The 24,335-nt window shown below is 35.0% G+C and overlaps 3 protein-coding genes across 3 annotated transcripts in view; 1 reads left to right on the top strand and 2 right to left on the bottom strand.

Moving 5' to 3' along the window:
* Nucleotides 1-305: 305 nt before the first annotated feature.
* LOC135686822 (uncharacterized) lies at nt 306-11,305 on the bottom strand. Its single transcript, XM_065203172.2, has 3 exons — nt 10,271-11,305; nt 8,319-8,378; nt 306-7,630 (listed from the first exon to the last, which is right to left on the bottom strand). Exons 1-3 carry the CDS (start codon nt 10,424-10,426, stop codon nt 7,469-7,471), a joined length of 378 nt encoding a protein of 125 aa, XP_065059244.2. The 5' UTR covers nt 10,427-11,305; the 3' UTR covers nt 306-7,468.
* A 1,553-nt stretch (nt 11,306-12,858) lies between these two features.
* LOC148960091 (mortality factor 4-like protein 1) lies at nt 12,859-15,177 on the bottom strand. Its single transcript, XM_089109060.1, has 2 exons — nt 14,850-15,177; nt 12,859-13,609 (listed from the first exon to the last, which is right to left on the bottom strand). Exons 1-2 carry the CDS (start codon nt 15,083-15,085, stop codon nt 12,943-12,945), a joined length of 903 nt encoding a protein of 300 aa, XP_088965186.1. The 5' UTR covers nt 15,086-15,177; the 3' UTR covers nt 12,859-12,942.
* Nucleotides 15,178-23,751: 8,574 nt separating this feature from the next.
* LOC135686818 (TBC1 domain family member 1) overlaps nt 23,752-24,335 on the top strand; it is a 33,233-nt gene continuing 32,649 nt past the window's right edge. The window contains exon 1 of the mRNA XM_065203168.2: nt 23,752-24,332. Coding sequence (XP_065059240.2) covers nt 23,931-24,332 — 402 coding nt within the window. The 5' untranslated portion in view covers nt 23,752-23,930. The remainder of the gene's footprint in view (nt 24,333-24,335) is intronic.

Below are 24,335 nucleotides of genomic sequence, written 5' to 3'. Positions count from 1 at the left end.
GGCCCAAAGTGCTTTTATGTCAGTATTTAAAGCTTTGCTCAAGTTCAAATAACTTTTGAAAACTTTGAAAGTTCTTCAATGGAAGCTCTAAAACTCAGTTCCCTCTAGCTAACGAGATAATAATTCTCATTTTTATCTTTTTATATTGTGTTCGACATGCTCTAAAACCATTGAATGCTTGCTGTCTGTGAATAGTTTTTTGTCCCGTAACAGTTTTTTGCTTAGGGCCCAGCTCTGTCCCTATTACCTATATGAAGGTTCATGATCAACTTTTCTCTTGAAATTACATGTCTTTTGGTGTTGACCTCAGTGAAATTGTAGAGACCTTGAACAACACCAAGTCCATTTCTCATTGACTCACTTTCTGCAAGATTCAACTAATGTCCAAAGCAGTGGACAAAGATGCTCAGCTTTTTGTGCACTCGGTCACTTGATAGCAGCACTTAGCTACGCATGCTCAGATTTCGGCGCTACGCCCGCGCGCACAAAAAATGTCAAATGGAAATCGGCCTTTAAGCACGAACTTTAGCGGAAAGTCGTTAGCTAAACTATTCCTATGAAGAAAAATGCCAATTTGCAAAATCTTGACTCAAAGCAATTCGAAAGAATAGTTAGTTTTAAAAAATTTCGACATTGTACATGCAAAAAGCGTTAAGTGTTCAAAGATGTAAGGAACTAGTCACATTGTAAACTGAACCATGTATTAGAAACAGCAGAAATTACCAGATTTACTTACTGCCCGTATATTTCCAATAAAACGCAAGACTTTGATTCCCGTGCACCCTGCCGTTATTGTCTGCAATAAAGACAAGAGAGAACTGAATGATAGTTGGGCAGCAATCATAGCCATATTCCATTTCAAAATTAGCCTCATTGGGACATAAGTATGATGAGCATCATTTCAGATTGGAGTACCAGATATTTTATGAGAGTTGTTATAAAACAGTTAGTAAAAAAATAGGGAATGAAAACGAATTTTAATTTCAAGACTTTTTATCATTTATCACTTACTGCTTGCAAAGAATATTTTTTTCTGTAGATAATCTTATTGATGAATTTATATTTAGCTTTCTATTTTGCAATTTACTAACATGAGCAATCGCTTATACACACAAGCAGAAAAGAAGTTGATCATAAAATAAAACTGTAGGGCTAACATAAAAATTGTCAACGTGTGTAAAGGAGAAGGCATGAAAAATATGATCAAAGATTAAAAGAAAAGTGCCAAATAATCTATAAGCCTATCGTGTAATTTCATTATTTTCCTTCCTGTTTTTGTTTCAACAATAGCAAAAAAGTCTGCCAGGACATCTTCTGCTAAGACAATACAACTCCTTAATGGTCTTATCTTTGTTAAAGTTCACGTAAACAAAAAATTGATTGAAGACACGGCAAGCAAACTCGACACTAAGTCTAATTTGATTCATCTTCTGACTGATCTTCTGTACATAACACTTTGAACAAAAAACTGCTTTATTTTTGGCTGGATAATAATGCTCAATTTAAAAGTAAACACGGAAAATGTGACAATGAAGAGGCATTTTTGATATTCTAAATGTAGTAGAAACATAAGGTATAAACATAAGGTACAGACAAGAAACAAAATTGTTCCAAATCCTAAAAGTTTCTGGACGATGTGCAAACACAATGTGTAAGGAGTAGATTCTATTGTTTTTCTTACATTGACTTGTATAATTGTTTTCAGTTTTATGAGTTATGTTTAGAGAATTTCTATCATTAGCTTGGTGGTGAATAGAAGAGATTGATTAAATAATTTCTTTAAGTTTAATAGCGAATAGGACGGAAATATTTACTACCTTGGCAAACGTTTTGTAAACATAACCAGTCAATATTTCTAAAAATTTTCTCATTTACCCTTTTGAGTTTCTTTTTGCAATTTTTTTAAATCTGCTTGATCAAAAGTTTGGATACCAATCATGAGCTAAAATACAAAAATCTATATTTCATGTATCTAATATAAAGAGGGATTTTTCTTCCCTGAAACAAAATTCATTCTCTTACCATAACTGCTGGTACAATTGACACAGGTCCTGAAGCGAATGAAGGACTGTTAAATGATTGATACATACTCGACCCACTTGCCACAAGAATGGCACTTCCAGCAAAATCTCTATAACAACTAGGATAATCATCTTTCTTCGTACGCAAGCCAAGGCTTGTGCTTGTGTCCATTATGAATTAATGTTGCTTTCTTCACTCTTATATCCTACAAATCAATTAAAACAATATCCTTGAAAAAATAGTAGTATTTTCACATAATGTTTCAATCAAATCTTGACAAATTTGTCCGTGTTCAGAAAAAAATCAGGAATAGAAATTGTTGATACCATTCTTATTCAAAAAAAACTCTTTTGGGTCTGAAACATAGAGTTATGTCACCAAAACGCAAATCCAGAAATTAAAAAGAATACAGAAAGCGGCGCTGGAAAGAACGTTATCAGTGCCTAGAAGGACACCTGGAATATGTGCCGAAAAGGGATGATGGAATTTTAAATTAGATTGATCTTTATTGGATTGCTATTATTTTGAAGTAAATAGTATCTAAATAAGCCCAGTAACTTGAAGAAATAATTTTATTTGGAGATATAAAAAATCTTGACAAAATGCCCTGAAAACTTTTATCACCCCATGACTTGAAAATTCTGAAAATTATTTTGAAGGATCTTTTTATAAGAAGAAAAACACTGGGAAAAACCGATGGTAATTTACTCGAGTGTTTATAACCCAAAAAAGATGAAGCTTTCAGGGTTTTCTCTAATTAACGCAATTGAAAAATATACATTTTAATATGTTAATGGTATCAAGTCAATATGGGTTTTTATGCAGTTAGGATGACTAGACAGAAAGCAGAAAGAGTTTTGATATACATAATAATAATAGCTTAAAAATTTGGATAACATCAATATAAATACAGTAAATAAAAACCCCGAATCATACGTCCATGAAACCGTAGATGAAAAAATTCCAGAAACTGATTCCTGTGAATCAAATACAGTTGACATTCTTAAGAATATCAGGATTAAAAATAAAAAGGGTCTCGTAATAGCATAACTAAACATTAACTCAATCAGGAATAAAATTGAACATTTAAAATTAATGGTTTCAAAATATGTCGACATTCTTACAATCGCCGAAACGAAAATAGATGAAACTTATACAACAAGTCAATTCATGATCGAAGGCTTTGGAGAACCTTTCAGAAAGGATAGAAACAAAAATGGTGGATGCCATCTTACCTTTGCAAGGGAAGGGATCCTTGTTAAAGAGCTAACAAATTACAAATTTCCTAATGACATTGAAATATGCACCACCGAAATTAAACTTAGAACAAGAAAATGGCTACTTCTTAGCATATATCGCCCACCCTCCCAATGCCCAAGCTATTTTTTTAAAGAGGTCGAAAAAGGAATCGATTTCTTTAGCAACAAATTTGAAGATCTTATCGTTATGGGCGATTTCAATTGCGAAATTGCGAAATGGGTGACAGCGCAATTAAGGCTTTCATGGACACTTATAAATTAGTTAACTTGATCAAGAATCCAACCTGTCACAAGTCAGACAACCCACGATGTATAGATTTGATACTGACAAACTGTAAAAGTCAATTTGAAAACACGACTAGTGTTGAAACAGGGTTGTCTGACTTCCACGTAATGATACTGAGCATACTCGAAGGTTATTTCACCAAGAGAGCTCCCAAAATACTTACATATAGAGACTACAAAAAATTCGATATTCCGAGCTTTAGATCTGAAATTTCGAATCATCGAATACTAAACTTTCCAAACTACAGAAGTGTTGATATCTCAGTCAAAAGTCTTCTTAATAAACATGCCCCCATTAAGAGAAAGTATGTTCATGCAAACGACGGGCCATTTATGACGAAAGAATTACGTAAGGCAATAGTGCATCGTAGCAAATTGAAAAATAGATATACTAATAACAAAAATGAGGAAAATCATAAAGCATATAAACGGCAAAGGAACAAATGTGTCAAGTTATTACGTAATTCTAAAAGCAGTTATTTTAGGAACCTAGACTTAAGTAATCTTACAGATAATCGCAAATTCTGGAGAGCGATCAAACCGGTCTTTGCAGAAAAGATAAAAACAACACCCTCCATTATATTGGAAGAAAATGGAGAACTAATTAGTGATGACCGCAAGATTTCAGAATTATATAACAACTACTTTATAAACATAACACAAGATCTAGGAATTCAACAATAAAAATAAGAGAAATGTACCCTGACCCACGGCCCTTTGAATTTAGGGAAGTTAACAGTAGGGAAATTTGGGATCAGATAAACAAACTTAATACCAGAAAGGCCACAACAATAGAGAGTATACCTGCTAGGCTATTTAAAGAATATTCAGACATTTTCCCTGAAATTTTACAAAGAACATTTAATGAGGATCCATCTAATATGACATTTCCAAAAGAACTCAAATTAGGAGACATATCATCGTTGCATAAAAAAGATGATAAATTCAGTAAGAAAAATTATAGACCAATTGCTACCCTACCGTCAGCATCAAAAATATATGAGAGAATCATGGAAACACAAATTACTCCCTTCGCTCATTGTTTTCTATCACCACTGCTATGGTGTTTCAGAAGGAATCATAGCACCCAACATACATTACTCAGACTCATAGAAAATTGCAAAAAAGCTCTAGATACTAAACAAACAGCCAGTGCACTATTGATAGATCTGTCAAAAGCATTTGACTGTCTGAATCATGACCTAATTATTGCTAAACTCGATGCTTATGGTTTTAGTAGAAGCGCCTTGAATTTCACATTATCGTACCTTAGCCAAAGGAAACAAAGAGTCAAAATAAACGGCTCTTTCAGTGAATGGAAATCCACGAGTGTAGGTGTGCCACAAGGATCAGTTTTGGGAACTCTCTTGTTCAATATATACATAAATGACATGTTTATGTTTATATCAAATAGCCAAATATGCAATTATGCTGATGACACAACGCTTTATGTCTTCCACCAAGACATTAAGCAGGCTATTAAAATACTAGAACAAGACGTAGTTATTTTGAGAGAATGGTTTCAAAATAATTATATGAAAATGAATGGCGACAAATGCCACCTTATAAAACCAAGTAAAGAACAAAAACTTCTTGGAATAAGTATTGATAATAATTTGTCGTTCAAAGGACACGTACAATCGATATGCAAAAAAGCCAGCCAAAAGCTACATGCTTTATCCCGAATCTCCAACTACATGGATGATAGAAAAGTAAAATAGACCATGCACGTCTTCATTTTATCACAATTTAGCTACTGCCCTTTAATTTGGATGTTTTCTGATCGACAGATGAACAACAGAATAAATAGAATTCATGAAAAGTCTTTGCGTCTTGCCTATGATTACTATGAATCAAGCTTTCAAACTCTTCTTGAAAAAGACAACTTGACGTCTATCCATGATAAAAATCTGCAATTGCTTCTTACAGAAATATATAAAACTTTACATAATCTCAACCCAAGTTTCATGAAAGAAATCTTTACTGAAAGAAATACATGCTATAATCTTAGAAACATATCCCGAATATCGCTATCAAAACCAAAATCAAATTGTTATGGTATAGAAAGTACAACCTTTATGGGATCCAAGCTCTGGCAAGAGCTTACAAATGACATTAAAACATCTTCTAGCCTCGCAATATTTAAGAAAAAGATTAAAACTTGGAAAGATACAAAATGCAACTGCAGACTATGCAAACTTTACGTCGCGCAGATTGGATTCTTGAAATAGTCATCGAATAATTGTATATTTTTATCTAATGAGTCATCCTTTTAATTTTGTACATTTCCTATATCATTTTATCGATTCATTGTAATTAATTTAAGATTTGTAAATGTAGTATAAATAGTAGGCTTTAATTAGCTGTTATATTAGCTAAAAAAAATTTGCTTCGCCTACTGTAAATAATTTTATAATAATAACAATAATAATAATAATAATAATAATAATAATAATAATAGTATTTTGTTCAAAATTGGATTGAATGGTGTTTGTTGTTTTTTTTGAAAAAGAAGAGAAAATGAAAAAAATTAAATATTAACAGAGTGAGGCCTGGTTCAAAAGTCGCAATTCTCATGTGCCGAACCTAATCCTGTTGCAAAAGGTTTACAGGGTGCCCCAGGGTGAGTATAGAAATTGCTTAATGTGCCGACAGACAAATTTTGAGGGAAGAGGGTTCAGCATCCCCCCTCCCAACCCCCTTTGGCGACGCCCCTGACGCCAAGCAACGCTAACAAGCATGTTCGAGATAGCAAAATACTTGGTTCTTTTACAGGACTTCCCATTAAGACAGGGGCTTGCTTATGTTACGTGCAGACTTTTGATATTGCTTTTAGCTTCGCAAGACATTATATGGCCCGCCTACATTTGAGTCCGATGTATAATTGTCACGAATAGTATATTTTATTTAGTTGATCGCTGAACTTGTCGATGGCAAGATTTCTTACAGCAGCAAGGTATTAACTTCTTATGAAAAGCTAAAAAAATTACCCTAAAAGTATGATTTCGCATAGGTAAGAGTTACAATGTTACGACACCCCAAAGAAGCCTCTAAAAACATATATATTAAAATCGATATTTGCTTCGACATTTCCAATATTGAGCCTGATCACGAATTGCTTATAATAATGCACGTTCTTGGTTAAAGTTTGTTAGCTCGATCTGTTCAATTGTGTGTACAAATCTGTGAATCATTAAAGCTTAGCAATAGTTAGAAACTTATGTCTGACAGTAAGGAGGTAAAGAGAATCATAAAGAAAATCACATAACAAGGTAAGGAATGCCCGGAGTAGTTAGTTTATGGTCATTCTGCTTCTTTAGCTACTTTAAAAAACAAATATGTCATCAAGATAGATTTTCTCAAATGTGAGCTGATGGTTAACTGACAGTTCTCTGAGGCTATTTGGGAGACAGCCCCTGTTGTCCTATTTTAACAGATCTCTCCCTGCTGAACCCAAACTTTTTGGTAGCCAGAAAGATATAGTTTCCGAATGGAAACATGAAGAGCAGCAGCCCCATCAGAATTCTAAACCAACCTGCTTTGAAAATTGGAGGAGAGAGAAAATGATTCCGATGTTTGCACTTAGCTGGGCGGAAACTTTGTAAATGTTATGAACAGCTTTTAAATGTCTCTTGGAAGCTCACAGATTACAGAAATGTATTTTTGAAAGCTAACATTTTAAGAAATTCATTCAGTAACTTCTTCTTCTTATTTATTTCCTTTGTTGTGCTGCAACAAATTGCAAAATTCTCTTCGGTCCAGAATCACCATTTTGTTCCGTTTAGCTCTGTGAAAGAACTAATGCATGAAAACGTTAAATCATTTACACATGTTGTCTTGCTCTAGTATATAGATATCCCTCAAGGATAAATACTAGCTCCTTTTGACTACTTGCAATTTATCTAGTTGAAATTCCACAAGGAGACAATGAAGAAAACGGCATGAAACAACTCTCCTGCCACCAAGAAAACCTTGAGTGCATTATTGACGTCGTCGTTGAGAATGATAATAGTTGCCAACGTGAATGTGATGCTTGTGGCCTGGAAACCAACATGTGAAAATACCTAAGGGAAAACGAAATAACGGTTTTATTTGAGTTACAGTGGCATAATTGTAGGCAAAGCTCAGAGGCAATGTCGGTTAAAATAGACAAAAAAGCTGAAAGTGAGAGTAGGGTTTTGTGCCAATCATTTGTTGGCTGTTGTTAGCTACCTAATAAGGCTGATATCGAACAGTTTAGGCAGCAACCATTGTTCAAGTGTGTCAAAGAAAGTAATGGATGAGTTACAAAACTGAGAAGTAGTTACGAAGGCTGTTCTGTGTAGACAAAACGAACCTTACTATTTGCCATGTAAATATTCGTTTGAAAGAATATGCGCCGTACATACCCGGGACTGCGAAAGCAGGGGACCTGAAGAAGCTTACTAAGATATCTTTTTAGAAATTGTACTAAAACTTTACAAAAATAAGCCTGCTATTTGACTTTGGCATGTTCAATGTTGATAAAAGCGATGCAAAGAGTACCATCTCTTGAGCACTTGTGCCACAAAAAGGGAAATTTAGGCTGAAATAATCCATGCCGTTATGTCTTTTATGTCAATCTTGCATAAATTAGCAATAATTTAATAATAATAATAACAATAACAATGCATATACAGGAAGCTCTCATCACCGAAGTGTTTTTCGGAGATGTCTCGTTAAATTTCTAAAATCTGCTTGATTATGTTTGATGAATTTTCAGTATTTATTTACCAATGGTCTCATTTCTTCACAGCACGACCTTGCAAAACCAGTGATGCCAACAGAAGCCATCTACAAACAACGAATAAATGTTATTCCAGGTTAGCTTCATTTCGAGAAGTCTCTAGACAAGATCACTTAGTAAATTATCCAGGCTTCAAGGTACCTCAGGTAGGAATATTTTGATTGTTCAGTCAAGAAAAATATGGCAGAAGAGTTAATGAATAAGGAGAATAAGATTAGCATTGTCCTGACCTGCATGCAGACTTTATAAATTACAGTTTCCTCTATTTGTAAAGTCTGCACGCAGGCTACGTTGTCCCGTACCTTTTGGCAACACAAACAATATAAAGGACCTTCTTTGCACAATTTTTGTTAAGGTGTAGTGACCATTGTCTAAACGTAATCATGTCCTCCATTGTGTCTCTGTCACTAACCCTTTCCATTGTCTTCGTATCCACGTAACGTAATAAACAACAGATTTCATCGTTCGCTTCAACCCGCTGTAGTGAACATTGTCTAAACGTAATCATGTCCTCCATTGTGTCTCTGTCATTAACACTTTCCATTGTCTTCGTATCCACGTAACGTAATAAACAACACATTTGTATCGTCTCTCGTTTTATTTGTATACGCCCTGTATTAAATTTAGTCAGTAAATTCATCAAGACGCAACGGTCACGCAATATCGTCTTTTACTGGCTCCGTGTTTTCTGCACGTTAAATCAGACATACAAAACGACAGCATTCGCAACAACAAAACCAAAATGAAATATAGGAACGTCGTCAAACAGCGTTCCCATAAATGGTGACCACGACGTGACTGTTGCGTCTTGATGAATTTACTGACTAAATTTAATACAGGGCGTATACAAATAAAACGAGAGACGATACAAATGTGTTGTTCATTACGTTACGTGGATACGAAGACAATGGAAAGTGTTAATGACAGAGACACAATGGAGGACATGATTACGTTTAGACAATGGTCACTACAAAGGGTCTTAAATGGTCCATCACCCCTCCCTAACTTTCCAGCTTTTGTCGGGGCCTATGTTCGTCTATCTTTTACTTTTTAATAATAGAAAAATACTGAACACAGTAGGATGTACCAGGATAAAGAAATGACACCAAAATAGATGCTAAGATCAACAGTGTTGCAGATGTCCATGCTTTCTCACCGTCTTTCTTATAAATGGTTTGGATAAGCAAAATGATAAATTTGCCATTGCAATTTTTAAAAAATTGAACGTTGGTTTAGAAAAATTCTGAAAAATCGGGAGGGACTTTTGGAGTAGACTTGAAGTTAAAGAAAATACTAAAATTTACGGCAGAACACGAGAAGAGATTGAAGATTCGAATGTCGCCTCGAGAGACAGAGACGCCGGAGAGGTCAGCGCACGGGGGTAACCTTCCCCTCTTGCTTTTTCATGGAAGGTGCAAGGGAGGGGAAAGTGCCCTCATCATAAAAGTGCTCTTGACATCGGCCTTTGTGGCTAAAAAAGATTCACTTTGAAATTATGTCTGTAATGCTTTATTCATGTTGAAATCACTCAAAACCTCTCTCAAAAAAATTTCCTCTGACAGCAGTAAGTCCAGTTTCAAGATGCCTACAGTAGATGGAAATTAAATGACAGTTACAAATAAAATAAGTAGAAGCTAGGAATTATTTTGCAAATGCCCTTTTACTGAAGCCTGCCTCCTTGCTCCTTGGTCGTTTCAGCGTCCCCGCCGAGACCAGGAGACTCGCCTGGGATACCACGACTGTTAGTGGCCTAAAGAGTAGGCGCAGGGCTGTAGGTATGGCCAATAAAACGACAGCAATAGCGAATGGTTCGAGCAGCTGCCGAATAAATGACTGAAACTAAAATATAGAAGAATTAAATTATTGCATTCATTAACTGTGTTTACGAATTCAGTCATGTTATCTGTGATCAAGGCAGCAAATCAAATGAAAAACCTACCAGTCCTGCACATATAAATGGGAAGTATTTGAGACGAAAGGCGATTAAATGTGCTCCAGTCCCTACGATTATTCCGTTACATAGTACGATAACTGCTGCAATGAATATCGAGATGAACGACAGAGCATCCATCACGAATCTCTTCGTGCTTGCCATCGACAGTGTGAGGATGCATAATCACAAACTTTGCGTCAAATAGAACAAAGCAATATCTTCCAAGTCGTCATTACTTCTGCCAAGATTAACTTTTGACCCTTTTTCCCAGTAACTTCGTACTTGTGTTCGCAACTCAAGATACGAACTGGTAGAGAGATATTTTATCAACAACACTGTCTTTTCAATTCATTTATTTTGACTGCTTTCGAAACCTGGCTTGGGGGCCGTTTTATTTATTGTTTTATACAAGCCCTATTCAATATCTAATTGATTATAATCCTTGACCTCACCAGCAATGGTACAACACAATTCATTGAAATCGATTGGTTAGTCATTTGTGGTTGAATAAGATAATTCCTCGGTTGCAGCCTTTATATCTTATTACGCATGCTTTGTCCATATGACCTGACACAAGAGGGGCACAAGAGCTGCCAGATCAATTTTCGAGGAAGTATCATATCAATTTGCTCAATTTTCTGAGAGAGCGTACTGCTTCAGAGAGATCGGTTTCATTGTCGTGGTAAAAGTTTCGTTTCCAAATGATTGGTTGGTACGTTTTGTGATGCAAGCTACATACCCTAGGCTATATACCCTTAGGCTATAAACATCAACTTTACCCTGAACATTTTAGGCTGAACCCCAGGCTGAAGCTGGAGCCAAATGTTCTTATAAGACAAACGTGTGAACTTTACTCGACTTGCCGCTTTGTAGAGCTCATTTTGCATGGGCGATATTTAGTTTATCGCTTTATCACAGAATTCTTTTAAAATTTGGTAAAGACTGAGATTTCATTTTCATTTTTTCATGTATCCGATAGAAACCAGGAATAGTTTTACTATTTCGTTGTTCACAAAGAGTTTGTTATGGATTTGCTAAATTTTGCTCATATGTTTTTTTCCTTGGTCCTTTATTACAAAGACCAGTTGAATGAATAAAGATTGAAACGTTTCATTGCACTAAACTGTAAATGCAAAGGGTCCTAGAGAAATAAAGAAGAAAACCTTAAGACAAATTGAATTGCAGCGAAAATAGGTTTATAATATTGATAAGTATATAACAAAAAGATATACGACGGAAGGTTAATAGAAAAAAAATATTACAGATTCACTCAGGTAATTGCTTTACAGTTAAAGAATCACTCAATTCATCATAAGATGGCCCTCCATATTCACAGGAAAGGTCTAATCGTGGTATGGTACCTTTGCAAGTCTTGGGTCGTAAAGCTTCTGAGCACAGAGCACCCTAACCCTAACCTTAACATTAACACAACTAAACATGCTGGTATTCTTCTAAGGATATTCAAAATATTCAACACTATGGCTTTACTACATCTATGTACATCAGGCGCTGATCTAGCCAAAATTTTCACCGGTTTCGGGGTGCTTTACCCCATTACAGCATGGCCTTTGATCCTCTTCTTGCAACTTCGATTCTAATTTTCATGAATTTTTCCGAGAAAGGAAGTCTAGTCCCTCAATAAAAACCTCAGATTCTTTTTTGCACCCGCGTATTTCATTTTGTATCATTTTGATTTAAAGCGTCCATACTTTCGAGCTATGGATATCGATATCGAGCATACTTTTTCGTCACCGGTTTTTTTGCGTAAGGGAAATATATGGGCACCGGTTTTCACAGGTTTTCAGAAAACAATAGCCACCGGTTTCAATATTGGCGCATAGATAGCATACTCCAAACTGTCACATCGAATGGCTGCTGATTTCCTCAATTTGAATTCCTTGGATACTTTGAGATAAAAGATGAAGTAGAAAGCTGGGAACTCTGTCAAACTCTTGTGAAGGTTCAGTTCAGTATATAAACAGAAGAACTGTAGTCAGTCAGGGAGAAATACAGCAATTGTTGCAATTGAAATTTAGATAAAAAATTCAAGATTTACAGAGAAACATAGCTCTTAGAATTTGACTGCTTTTTTGAAACCTGTACAACCGGCCTGTATATTAAAAGTAACTTTTTGGCTATAAAAAAATTTATATTTTTATTTTATGAAAAGGTAAATGTTCTGGCAGATTTTCCTGAAACTAAAATAAGTCAAAATGGTCTTGCTATGAGCTACTTCCCTTGAGCTATCAATTTAAAGTCACAATGATTGTCTATGATTGGATTTTGGGTCAGGCTATGGGCAAAACAATCATTTTTCAATTGTTTGGGTAAAACCTAAAATAGAATAAGCCACTTGTTTTCTTCATCTTCTTCAAGATTCCATGATGTCAGACAGGATTCAAAGTAAAAACAAAATAACCATGGTAAAAAGTGACTTGACATTAAATACATTTCAGAAAACCTTTTAAATAATGCTTTGCTGCGTTTCAAATAAGCTAAGATAATCACATCTAAGGAGGCTTTGGCTAGTCATTGGTTTTTCACAAAAAGTTCTAAAAAGGCTTAGACATTTTTCAACCAAAAAATATGTCTAGTTTCTTGGACTATTTATATGAACAGAATCTTTGAGAAAATACAGACTTGTTTATCTATAAAGAATGTTCTAATGTTCCGGGCTACTATGTAGCTGCTCTTCTGTAATATTCTGGAGTAGCTGCTTCATATTCACAGCAGAATTTATCATCTGCCCCTTTGGTCATCCAATCTAAAAAGTCTTGAATTTGTGTTACAATGAAATGCATGCTTTTATCATCAAGGTTAGCATAGCTAAGCATTCCACCCATCTTTACAAAAAGACGTAACAAATGCTCTGCTCCATAAATTTCTGACATTGGCTTTTCAGGAAATTCTTTCATCAGGTCTGCATACTGGGGCCTTTCAAATTTATACAAAAGTTGAGTGCCAAGGACAACATCGAAATACTCTGCAATACCTTTTATAACCTCTTCAGGTTGGCTTAGTTTTGCATCAGCTGAAGTGCCTTTTTTCTTTGACAGAATATAATCACTAAGCAGTGCCTTGATACATTTTTCTCCAGGCTTTGGCAGTGGTACTAACTGTTTTTGTCTGGTAACAAAGTCTGCATCATCTAACAAAAACCTTCTCAGGTCTCTTGGAATGACAATTTTGACTTCAAGCCTTGTTATCTGTTGAGGCTCACGTTCCAGTATTTGACCCCCTCTGCCTCTCCTTCTTTTTGTCTGTGACTCTCCAGACTCCTTCTTATCCTCCTGGGATTTTGATGCTTGGCTTTCCAAGTCTTTCTTTTTTGCCCGTTTACTTGTCCTGGTTTAAAATAATTTTGCAATATTTATAAATGCAGAAATCTACCTTTTCATGGAAATAGAGCATTTAAGAATTTTGTTTAAATGGGGGTAACAGTTACATTTGCTAGTTTTGTTTTATATTGAGATATTTTAAGTAAGAAACAGTAATATTATCCCATCTATTGTAGAATGCTCTGAGCTATTTATACAGTGCTTGATATTTAGGCAGGGATGATGATTATCATGCTAAGAAGAGTGTCCTGATAAATAGAATCAATTACTAGCAATCATGTTCTATGCAAGAAAAAATGTAAATGAATCTATGTTTTGCCCAAGAATTGCCAATCATTAAACATGTGGTGAAATGGTAATTTACTCTCTAATACAAAACAGATTTAGCAATGTTTCAACTAGAAAAAGTGGCAGTTAAATTCAAAGACTGACATTACTTAAACTGCTGCCTTTTGAGCTACAGGGAACAATTAACATTTCATTTTTGGACCTGAATAAATTGCAGAAAAAGGCCAGTTTTGATTGCTGTTTTGAAATGAAAGTAAAAGAGCAGAATTGAATAAAATAGTGAAAAAAGGAAGGAAGGAGGTGTATAAAACAATGGTGGTAGACCATTTGAAAAGAGCAATGAAAGAAAGGCATAAATATAAGTATACCTAACAGAAACAAATTTTAACAATGAAAAGAAGACGTTATTAAGCTTATTAGGGATGAAAATTTTAAGCATTTACTATCTTTCAATAACCTTAGTACAATAGCAACTTCATGTTGATAAGTAACTAATTTGACTTACATTACACCATTATGCCCAAAATAATCATTAACATTTAGTCTGCAGCACTGTCAAGTCATTCAAAGATTTTACCTATGGTATATAGCTCTACATATGCTTGAGCATTTCTGTGTAACTTTGAAATTTTGATCATAAACTTGTTTCAGCTTTGAAATATTGCACATTTGTTTCAGATTTGCTTCTTCTGTAATTGATCAAATCATAAAAAAACTGAAGTGTATACAACATGCAATCCTTCGACTTCACCAATATCTTTACAATAATTTTAAAAACTTTCTGGATATATAGCAGCCATTGTCAATGAGGCCATCTTTATCAAATCAGGCTCGAATGTTTTGTGATTTTGCTGTGACCTAATAATAGTGGTTCTTGATTAAATTACATGCAGGTTCAATCCAAACCATACCTGTACGACTCAAATATTGAATATTAAAACAATCCAAAAGCAACTTACGCGTATTGCTGCTTTAATTCTTTTTGCTTCTTTAAATTTTCCTCGCAGTATTTCATAACTCTGCTTTCTGTAACCCATTCATCCCAGTTCTTATTCCATCCATTGTAGTGAATCAAATATTTTGTTACCTTATCTTTGTGTTGCCCTTTTATAACTGCCTCATAAAGAAGTGGTCCGTGAAAACAAAGAACGCGTTCACCTTCTACGAATTTTACCCTTTTTTCTTGAGGAGGCATCTTTACTTTAAGAAATTCCCTTCTAGGCGGTTGCCTTCTAAACAGAGCAGTGTTCACATTGATTTAGGCCATAAATAATCTCAGTGCTCCTCCGCCACAACGGGCACAGGGATAACAAGGATAAATGTTGTATTGATAGTATCATTGAAACACTAGAGAGTGATGCTCTCAAAATTGCAGAATGGTTTCCGAACAACTGTATGAAGTTGAATGAGGACAAATGCCATCTAATGGTCTTTGGGAATAAAAGTAATGATATTTCTTCAAATATTGGAAATGTCAGGATAAAAGAGAGCACGGAAGAAAAGCTGCTTGGAGTGATTCTGGACAAAACATTAGGCTTTAAAAAGCAATTTAAGTCCATTTGCAAAAAGGCTGGGCAAAAGCTACATGTTCTCTCGAGAATCTCTCACTTTCTTGATACTGAACAACTAAACGGAATAATGAAAGCATTTATCTTGTCTGCGATAGAACACTTAATAGTAAAGTTAATCGTATTCACGAACGGGCATTGCGGATAACTTACAAAGATATGAAATCAGATTTTGACACAATGTTACTCACAGACAATGCGGTCTCCACATCAGGAATTTACAACTGTTGATGACTGAAATTTATAAAACAAAATTGGGAGCTCAATCCTACTTTCATAAAGGATTATTCCCGTATTCTTTTTCCAGGGTTATTCTTTTTATCTCTTTTCAAGGCAGAGGCATGTCCATCAAAGATACTTTTTCCAGAGCAGGTCAGATTAAAATTTAAAGCGTTGTCCACTCTATAGCTTCCTTCGCTTAAAGCTCAAATTTGGGATTAAAGCTCTTGTTCCTGGAACGGTTTCATGTCTACAGAATACTTTTCAGGACAGGGTCTAAACAATTTTTGCGGAAGGCACATCCCCTTACTTTTTCTCCAAGGTAAACCCCACCAGGTACAAATTTTGTGTGGTAGGAATAATGATAAAGCGTGAGTGGCGTAGCGTGAGCGCAGAACTTAGGCATGCGGTAGCATATTATATAGGTTTATGTTAAACAAATAAAATTTTAATTTCAGCTTTTTGTAAATACAAGCGGTAATTCAAGGCAATCGTGATTATAAATTTTGATTTCGAAAATAGGCTTAGGCTTTCATAAGATAGGATTATATATATTTATTGATGTTGAGAGGCATAACCAAATACACTCATTTTCTATAAGAACCAGTGAATTTAAGTACAGGCTGACTGTTCTTAATTTTTTCGAAAATCTCAGGTTGGATTGTTCCTAATTTGTTCTTAGATCAATAGGGTGTAAATCGTAAGATTGCTAGCTTTTCCACTCTAGGGAGCTGTTCAGGCCTCATTTGCCAACAACGCGAGTAAGACAATCTTTATTTGCCGTCAAGTTTGAATATTCACCGAAAAAACACCCACACATGGCTAAGAATCCTTGTTTTTGAGAAAGCACGTTGTTCAAATTGCATTTGACAGTAGCTTAGCCTCAGCTTGTTGGTAATTTTTTTTAACTTTTGACCAATTTTGAGGCTCGTGTTCTTTTATTATTGTTCTTACAAAATTAGGGGGTATGCCAGTTTCATATTTTTCATTGCAGCTTTCGTAGAATTGACCACATCTTGATGCTGTAATGCCAGTTCGGTATCTTCTAGATCCAATCATTTTCCATCGTGCACTTTGCAATGGGTGGCCTGCCCGTATGTTTTTTTGTTTGACAGGGTTTTTAAGTTTTCTAATTTGCCATCACTCACGTGCATATATTCTAGGGGGTTGTGTACTGTTATTCAGACCACGTTTTACCGCTTTTTGAGTATTTGCTTTCTTATTAGGTAAAAATACACCATCCTCCTTCCATATCCCCAAACATTTACCGTCTACATCGCCAATGCCAACACTGAAACTTATTTTTGAGGTCAGTGGCTTTAATGCTACCGTTGCTTTGGTTTTGCTCAAAAGTAGAGTTAAAACGTTTAACAAAAAAATTACAAGTGATTGAATTTGTGGTGTTGTAAACTTTTCTTAGAATAACCCCTGTTCTCTGGCATCATGAAGTCTTACGCGAGGGCAAAAATTCTGGTCATAAATTCGAACCTAGAGCTAAAACTTTATATAATGTTTGAAGCACTTGTCTTTAAAAGAACACAAATTGAATTGGTGTATCGCAGTTGCATTTTTATATAGATTACATTTTTCTACTTTTGCATTTTGTTATTCAGTTTATGATACTGCAGCTATACCACTTGCAACTAGAATCTTGCAAATCGCCGACGTTTATGAAATGCACTTTTTTATGTTTCTCTGATTAATTTTCCGATACACCCCCTTTTTAAAGAATATATGTCCTATAGGTTGCAAAATATCGACCCCTTTGTCAGCGGAATTAGGGATGCGCGTTCTTTATTTGCATTCACTAGGCGTACAAGTTGCAGCTTCATATACGAGGTCATCCAAAATGCGTCTTGTATGTAACTCAAAAACTATACAAAATATTTGAAAAAAGGAATAAATGCATAATTACCCGGCTGAATAACATTTCATAAGATAATGCACTATTATTTTGATAAGAAACAAAGGTTGACATAAAGTACTCCGTCTGAACGCTTTGGCAAATTTTAATAATCGTGGTTTCTTTAGAGTTACTTAATTATGTTTTCTTTTATTCAAACATTCGAAATCTTATATTTAATTATTAATCCTAGGAAAATATTTTCTTTCATGATAAAAACTACGACCATATTATAACTCAAAAGAAAGCTAGTTCAGAAACTTAGACGAGTAATTATTTCCAAACGAAACTTGTTTAGGAGGGTTTTTCGAAGCTGTTTTGATTTCAAACACTTGTGATGTTTCTGTCAAGAAAATTGCTTCAATTTTAATGCTAAGAAATATGTTTTTATTCCCTGTTTCTTATGTTTAAGAAATATGTTTTATGCCAACCAGCCATTATGATGGATTTTCAGGAAGTTTCGGAGTTCTTGCTTTTGTCAAAATTCAACTGTTTCTTAATTTCTTTGTTTCGAATGATGATGTCTCTCAAGACTCCTGATTATCCAGTACACGTTACTGATAGCGAGTTTCTTATAAAAATTGTGTGTACAAATGGATTGAAAGTTCAAATTTGCAACACCCATGCAGTATGTGGGAATTTTGTATAAATTCAAAATTTATTTCACATTCCAACCAAATCGACCTTGAAAATCCAAATCCATGATTACCAAAAAATGAACATCGGGAATTTCTTGCATGTTTACACTAAATTAACTATCCAGATTTCAAATACGAGATGGAATGAAAAATATTTCGAGAAGAAGTAACATTTTTTGGTGATGTCATCAACTTGGAGAAAATTCACTTTGAATCTTTTTAATTGTTTTCTCGCAACTATAGTTGTCAAATTAGGTCCATATTCGAATAGCACACATTAAGTGCTTTTGAAAGAAGTATAGAATTACTTTTTTACATACTTCTAAACGTTATTGCATGACGCCATCGTCATTCTATGAATTCGTCATCCTTTAAAGACAACTGAATATCACGGGAAATTAAGCCTAAAAACTTTTTAGCCAGTGAAAAAAATCATTCAAGTTAAAATTTTGTTGGAAAGAAAATGATATGGAATCCATTCATCGTCATCATCGTCCGCCTCAAGCTGATCACGTCAGATGCAAATATCTTTTTTGATGTTTACACATGATAAAAAGTTTCTTGTTATTTCTAGTGAGTCATTTGTAAAACTATCTACAGATCTACCTTCTTCTATCGGCTTTCATCTTCTATCTTTTATTTACTTATATCTACTTATATCTACTTTCATCAGACATAAAATAGTGTATATAGAATATTGGTATTGTACTATAAATGTATTCGAATGCCGAACTAGCAACATCTGCATCCATCAGTTAACCAAACATTTCTCAACAAAGAATATAAATATATACTTTGACATAAGATTTGCATTGTGGGTAATCCTCAAATGACTATAAAAATACAACCCCTTTAATAAAGAATCTGAACGAAATAAGAGAGCAGCAAACAGAGATCTGAGGACAGAAAAGGCTGTCAACAACCATGACTGGCTGGATTTAGTAATGAAGGGGAAACTAAAAGAATGGACTGTTGAAGAATTGAATAAAAACCTCAATGAACACAGTCTCAGCAAGGAAAGAAAGAAAGCAGGCAAAGATGGCTGCAATAACTGCAGATGTACCCAGGAAGACTCAAGAGGATGCAGTATTAAGGAAAATTATGCTAGAAAGTGAACCAGATAGCAGTGTTATCGACAGTGATAATGAAAGCAATAGTGACAGTGAGGAAGATCTTGGTGTTGAAGAATTTGGAGCCAGTTAAACTTCAGATGAGGAGGATCCTGGAGGTCAAGATGGCAATGACAGTCTACCTCTTATTGTGATAACCCGTCTTGGACGTGTGGCAGGCAACTGGAATATATTCCAATTGCATTAAAACTGTAATCTATTAGTATGCATGGTATAGGTGTACACATGAAGATGCTGACAAGGCTACATTGAAATGCCCTTTATATTGCATTGGTACTTAATTCTTGAGTAAGTGTAAATTAATTTAGTAAATTAATTGTGATATTCCCAATTTTTAGCTGTAGGTTGGGTAGGAGGAAAATATGATCAGGATATCGTTGGGTAGAAAAAATTAATAATGGGTTTCATGTTGGGTAAACTAAATACCTGTAGGAAAAATCATTTCTCTTCGGTCCCAACCCCGGCCATAAAAAATGACCGGTCCCTAAAGAAATTTTGTTCCTGTAAACCACACTGCCAGTAGGCCAGTTTAATTTTTCCATAATAGATTTAACCAAAACTTGCAAAGGCAATTTCTCTTTCAATCTTCTTTTTGTGATGTAACCAGTAGTTTACTTGTTTTGATGTGTCTGGATCTGGTTGTAAAGATTTTGATTACTCGGTCTTCACTGCCTTTCATGCGGATTCATGAAAGAGCAATGAGAATAGCTCATGATGATTATGAATCAATTTTTGAACAACTTTAAATAAGGAATAAAACAATAACTTCTCATAAGAAAAAATCACAATATCTTGCGATAGAAATTTACAAAAAATTTAACGGATTGAATCCACCTTTTATGGATGAAATATTTCATAAATGAATGCCCATATTACTTAAGAAACTCCCAATTCAAAACAGCGGAGCCACATTACAAAATTTATGGATTAAATACCGTATCATATAGATGTAGCCAAATATGGAACCAAGTTTCAAATGAAATAAAGTACTCCCCTGCTTTACAAATATTCAAGAAAAAAATCTCAGAATTTTAAATCGTTTAATTGTACTTGTAATCTTTGCAAGGAATGAGTTAGCAACATCGGTTATATTTGCTTTATATTATATTATATTTAGCATTGATAATTTAAATTAGTTGGTTTTAATTAGCTTGAGTATGCATAGCTAGAAATTGTACCAACTTTAAATAAAGAAAGGAAAAAAAGTGTTTCGTCACATTTGCCGATGTTGTTTTGTAACCAGTAACCAGGGCATGCGCCACCGATTCTAAAGTGGGAGGCCAAAAAGGGGGGCTACCTATTTAAAACGTTTCTATCGGTGAAGTCGAAGGGTCAATTCACTCTTGCAAATAGCGTACGAGATTTTACCCTAACAAAAGGATTTCTAGGGATTTTCAGATAAAACAACAGGATTTTCATAAAAGGTGTATCAGATTTTCTTGAGAGTGGAATATCAGATGGGTTTCAGCCTCTACATGGCTGCAATTGAGTTTGTCTTGGAATCTTTGGTTATCTCAAAGGTTTGTTCTTTGTTGGTAAACACAATTGCTTTCGAAATAAACTGCTTTCCTTTACAAAATTCCCCATCTAGTTTGCATTTATTTTCAAATTTACACTAGCGTTCCCTGCCTACCACCTATCAATGCGAGAGCCCCGAATATGACACTGGTAACAAATGAAAGCTATTGTACAAAGAGAAACAATATTTTGTGACAGTAATGACATGGTGAAGTGGGTTTTGCGATATTGATTGATAAATACACTGTAGCCCTGTTTACTCGCTGCAGTTCGTTGTTGAAATGTGGCACGCGTCAGCGGTACTTTCCGGCTTGGGTATTATTTTTAGACATAGCTAAACAACATCGATGTCATCGATCCTGACATATATCCGTTTTTCGAAGTGAAAGAACTGCATAGATACTGCAGGCAGACTTTTTCAAAGTTATATATCAAAGAATAAGAAACTGTGCTGCCTGGATTTTATTCCAGTATCTTATATTTGTTTCTTTAAAGCTAAAACATGAGAACCACAGTTTTCCAGAAACAGGCTAGGTTTCAACTTATTGAACTAAGACGCTGTTCTCTGAAAACTCATAGCTACCTATTAATGCATTTTATTGTCATACCCTATCTAGCTTTATGAAACTATCATCATTTGAATAGCATGTCATTATGAGTGTTAGAGTTCTGCTACTTGAATATTTTAGAATTCATAGTACACTCTTTTTTTATAAGAAGTTTTAGAAGAACACGAGCCTCAAAATTGGTCAAAAGTTAAGAACAAATTAAGAACGAGCTGAGGCTGAGCTTCTGCAAAATGCATTTTTGAAGAACGTTTTTTCTCAAAATTGGGATTTTTTTACGATGTGTGGGTGCTTTTTCGGCGAATATTCAAATTTGTCAGCAAATTAAGGCTGTCTCACTCACTTTGTTGGCAAATGAGGCCTGAACACCACCCTAGAGCGAAAATGCTAGCACTCGCACTGCTTGTACCCTATTTGATTAAGAACAAATTAAAACAATCCAGGCTGCAGATTTTTGAAAAATCAAGAACAGTCAGCCTGAATTTAAATTTACTGGCTCTTATAGAAAAAGAGTGTATCAGTACATTCTTTCTTTATAAGAATATTTTTTATAAGAATTTGTTCGACTGTCTAAACTTAAATCTGTTTAAACAGGACAGTAAATGTTATTTAAAGCTTGATGAAAAAAACTAGAATATGTACGGTTGCACATTGCTGTATGGATATTTCGGGCAAAGGGACTACCAGAAGTACGAAAACGTGATAAAATGCACTATACACCTATTCTTATGTATTAAAAAATCGTCGTGGCTGCTCCAGTTTTTGAATGCTTTTGGAAATTTCAATACTTACTGTTTCTTAAGATTCTCTTACTTATGATATGATAAATTATAGCTTTGGGATTATACTTTAATTTTTTCTGCTTTTCCATTGCTCGCTTCATATAAAAGATGAGTGGGGGGGGGGGGGGGCACCAGGGGCATTGCCCTCCCAACTAGAATTTTTTCCCCTCAGTGCCAGTTTAAACATTTTTAATTTCTTTGTCTAAAACCTTAGAAGAAGACGTGAATATGCCTATCGACTATCATGACTATCGAAATACATTCGGTCTCAAGCCAGTCTGTGCAATCATGGCGATAACCAATATCGAATGCGCACCAGTCCTAAAACGCTCACACGAGAAAGGTATGAAAGGATGCTCCCAACGAAGACGCCAAGCTACGAGACTCGAGATATCTTCATTTCATACGACAAACTTTGATGTAACTGCACTTTGGTGACTTTTTAATTTTTTGGAATCCGCACTTTGAGAACTCTCTTTCAAGTAGACAAAGTATTGCTTGGCATTATCATGGCTTAGCTCCCTTTTACAGTTAGCTTTTGGATAAATTCTTTGAAATACGTTATAGAAAGCAAAACTTCTCTTCAGATGCCTTCGTTTCTAATTGCCAGTGAAGGAAGATTACAAAATTCTACAAAAAATCAATTATATTGCAAGAATTCTTCATCCGCTGCAAAATAGTGAATGTTTTAAGGTTCTTAATACCGTTACTTGATTTCTTGTCTCCAAAAAAGCTTAAGGGGGCGCTTCCCCTATAATTTGTCCATCAGCATAAGAAGGGTGCGCTTCTACATGTAGTAAGATTTTAACTTTTTTAAACAATTGTAACATATTAACATTTCTGTAGCAGCTAAGCTTTAAAATTATGGCATTAAAAATTCTTGAATATTGACATAGGAACGCAAAAAAACAGCATATAAAATTATCTACTTTATTAAGACATCACGAGAGAGTGAGACAAGCCCTTTTTTGTCGGCAAAAATCATTTCTGGACCCCTCCAAAAAGGATTGTTGACTTGGCCCTTGTTGCCCGCCCACCTTTTCAGTGTTGGCCTGGCTTGCCTGGTCATTAGAAGATTTGCAGCTTCCCATTTTGAACTCCATTATTCATTTTCTTAGTCATTTCAGGTTTCCTTGAAAGTTGATTGTAATGAAAAAAGATTTTGTGGTTTTGTGGCAGGTCATGTAAATCTTTTTCTATCCCGAGAAGTTAGAAAATTAAAATCGAAAATATCGAGCCTCAGTAAAATTTTACATAGACATGTGGTTTTTACCTTTAGATATTGAAAATATTACCCAGAAGCAAAAAGACTCTCGGTGGAGGTTTCATTTTTAAAGGAAACTGGCATGTTTGAGATGAGATTTTGGTTGCATCTATGGACTATAATAAATTTTAAATTGGATTATAACTGTTCATAATGAATCCCAGCCGCAATGTTCTCAACAAAGATGCAAGACAAAGCAATAGAGCATGTTTAAAGTTTGCATCATCCCGGCGATTTATTCTTCTTCTCAAACTTCAATATTTCGAAAGGTTTGTTTTGTTATTTTCACAGTATGTACCAGCTTCCAGCTCCTAAACTTCTGCGAGGTTTTCTGCGAGGTAGCATTATTTTGCAAGGTGGTCGATGCGATGGATGTTTTGTGTGCTAGTATCACATTGCCGAAGCGAAAACGTTTGTTTCTGATTTGGCTTTGTGGAGTGCCAGAGTAAATTATGGCAAACAGACCAGAGCCTCCGAGACTTAATATTGAGATATCTGATAATGAAGAAATAAGTGATCCTGTGTTGAAAAATTACTCTAAATTTAGTCTCACATATCTTGGCAATACATTCGTAGACCGACGTTACACACCGGCCATAATACAGTGGGTCGTTCGCGAAGTGCTACAGTCTCAGGCCAATCAACCAAGAGAAGTTGACTTTATCATCAAGGCTACGAGGATAGACATTGCTACTAAAGAAGAAGAAGGCACAATAGCTAATCATGATTTCAGTTCAATTGTGAAGCTACCAAGGCTGAAGAACCAGGCAAAAATTTTGGCGTTTGTCGTGTCAGGCCGCATTGAAAGCGACAAGTGTTGCTGTCATGTGTTTTGCTGTGCAACTCAAGAGACGGTA

The sequence above is a fragment of the Rhopilema esculentum genome, chromosome 6 (genome assembly GCF_057945365.1).
Source record: "Rhopilema esculentum isolate cy_ngs chromosome 6, ASM5794536v1, whole genome shotgun sequence".
Taxonomy (NCBI): Eukaryota; Metazoa; Cnidaria; class Scyphozoa; order Rhizostomeae; family Rhizostomatidae; genus Rhopilema; species Rhopilema esculentum.
Note: the sequence above shows the minus strand (reverse complement) of the source record. Positions and strands in the feature narration are given on the sequence as shown.

What these genes read in the sequence shown, in the direction of transcription:
- LOC135686822 (XM_065203172.2), bottom strand. Translation starts at nt 10,426, where the DNA reads ATGGCAAGCACGAAGAGATTCGTGATGGATGCTCTGTCGTTCATCTCG. An exon ending in CATTTATATGTGCAGGACTG is followed by an intron (nt 8,379 to 10,270) that starts GTAGGTTTTTCA and finishes CGTTGTTTGTAG; the next exon opens with ATGGCTTCTGTTGGCATCAC. An exon ending in GTGAAGAAATGAGACCATTG is followed by an intron (nt 7,631 to 8,318) that starts GTAAATAAATAC and finishes GTTTTCCCTTAG; the next exon opens with GTATTTTCACATGTTGGTTT.
- LOC148960091 (XM_089109060.1), bottom strand. Translation starts at nt 15,085, where the DNA reads ATGCCTCCTCAAGAAAAAAGGGTAAAATTCGTAGAAGGTGAACGCGTT. An exon ending in GAATTAAAGCAGCAATACGC is followed by an intron (nt 13,610 to 14,849) that starts GTAAGTTGCTTT and finishes ATTTTAAACCAG; the next exon opens with GACAAGTAAACGGGCAAAAA.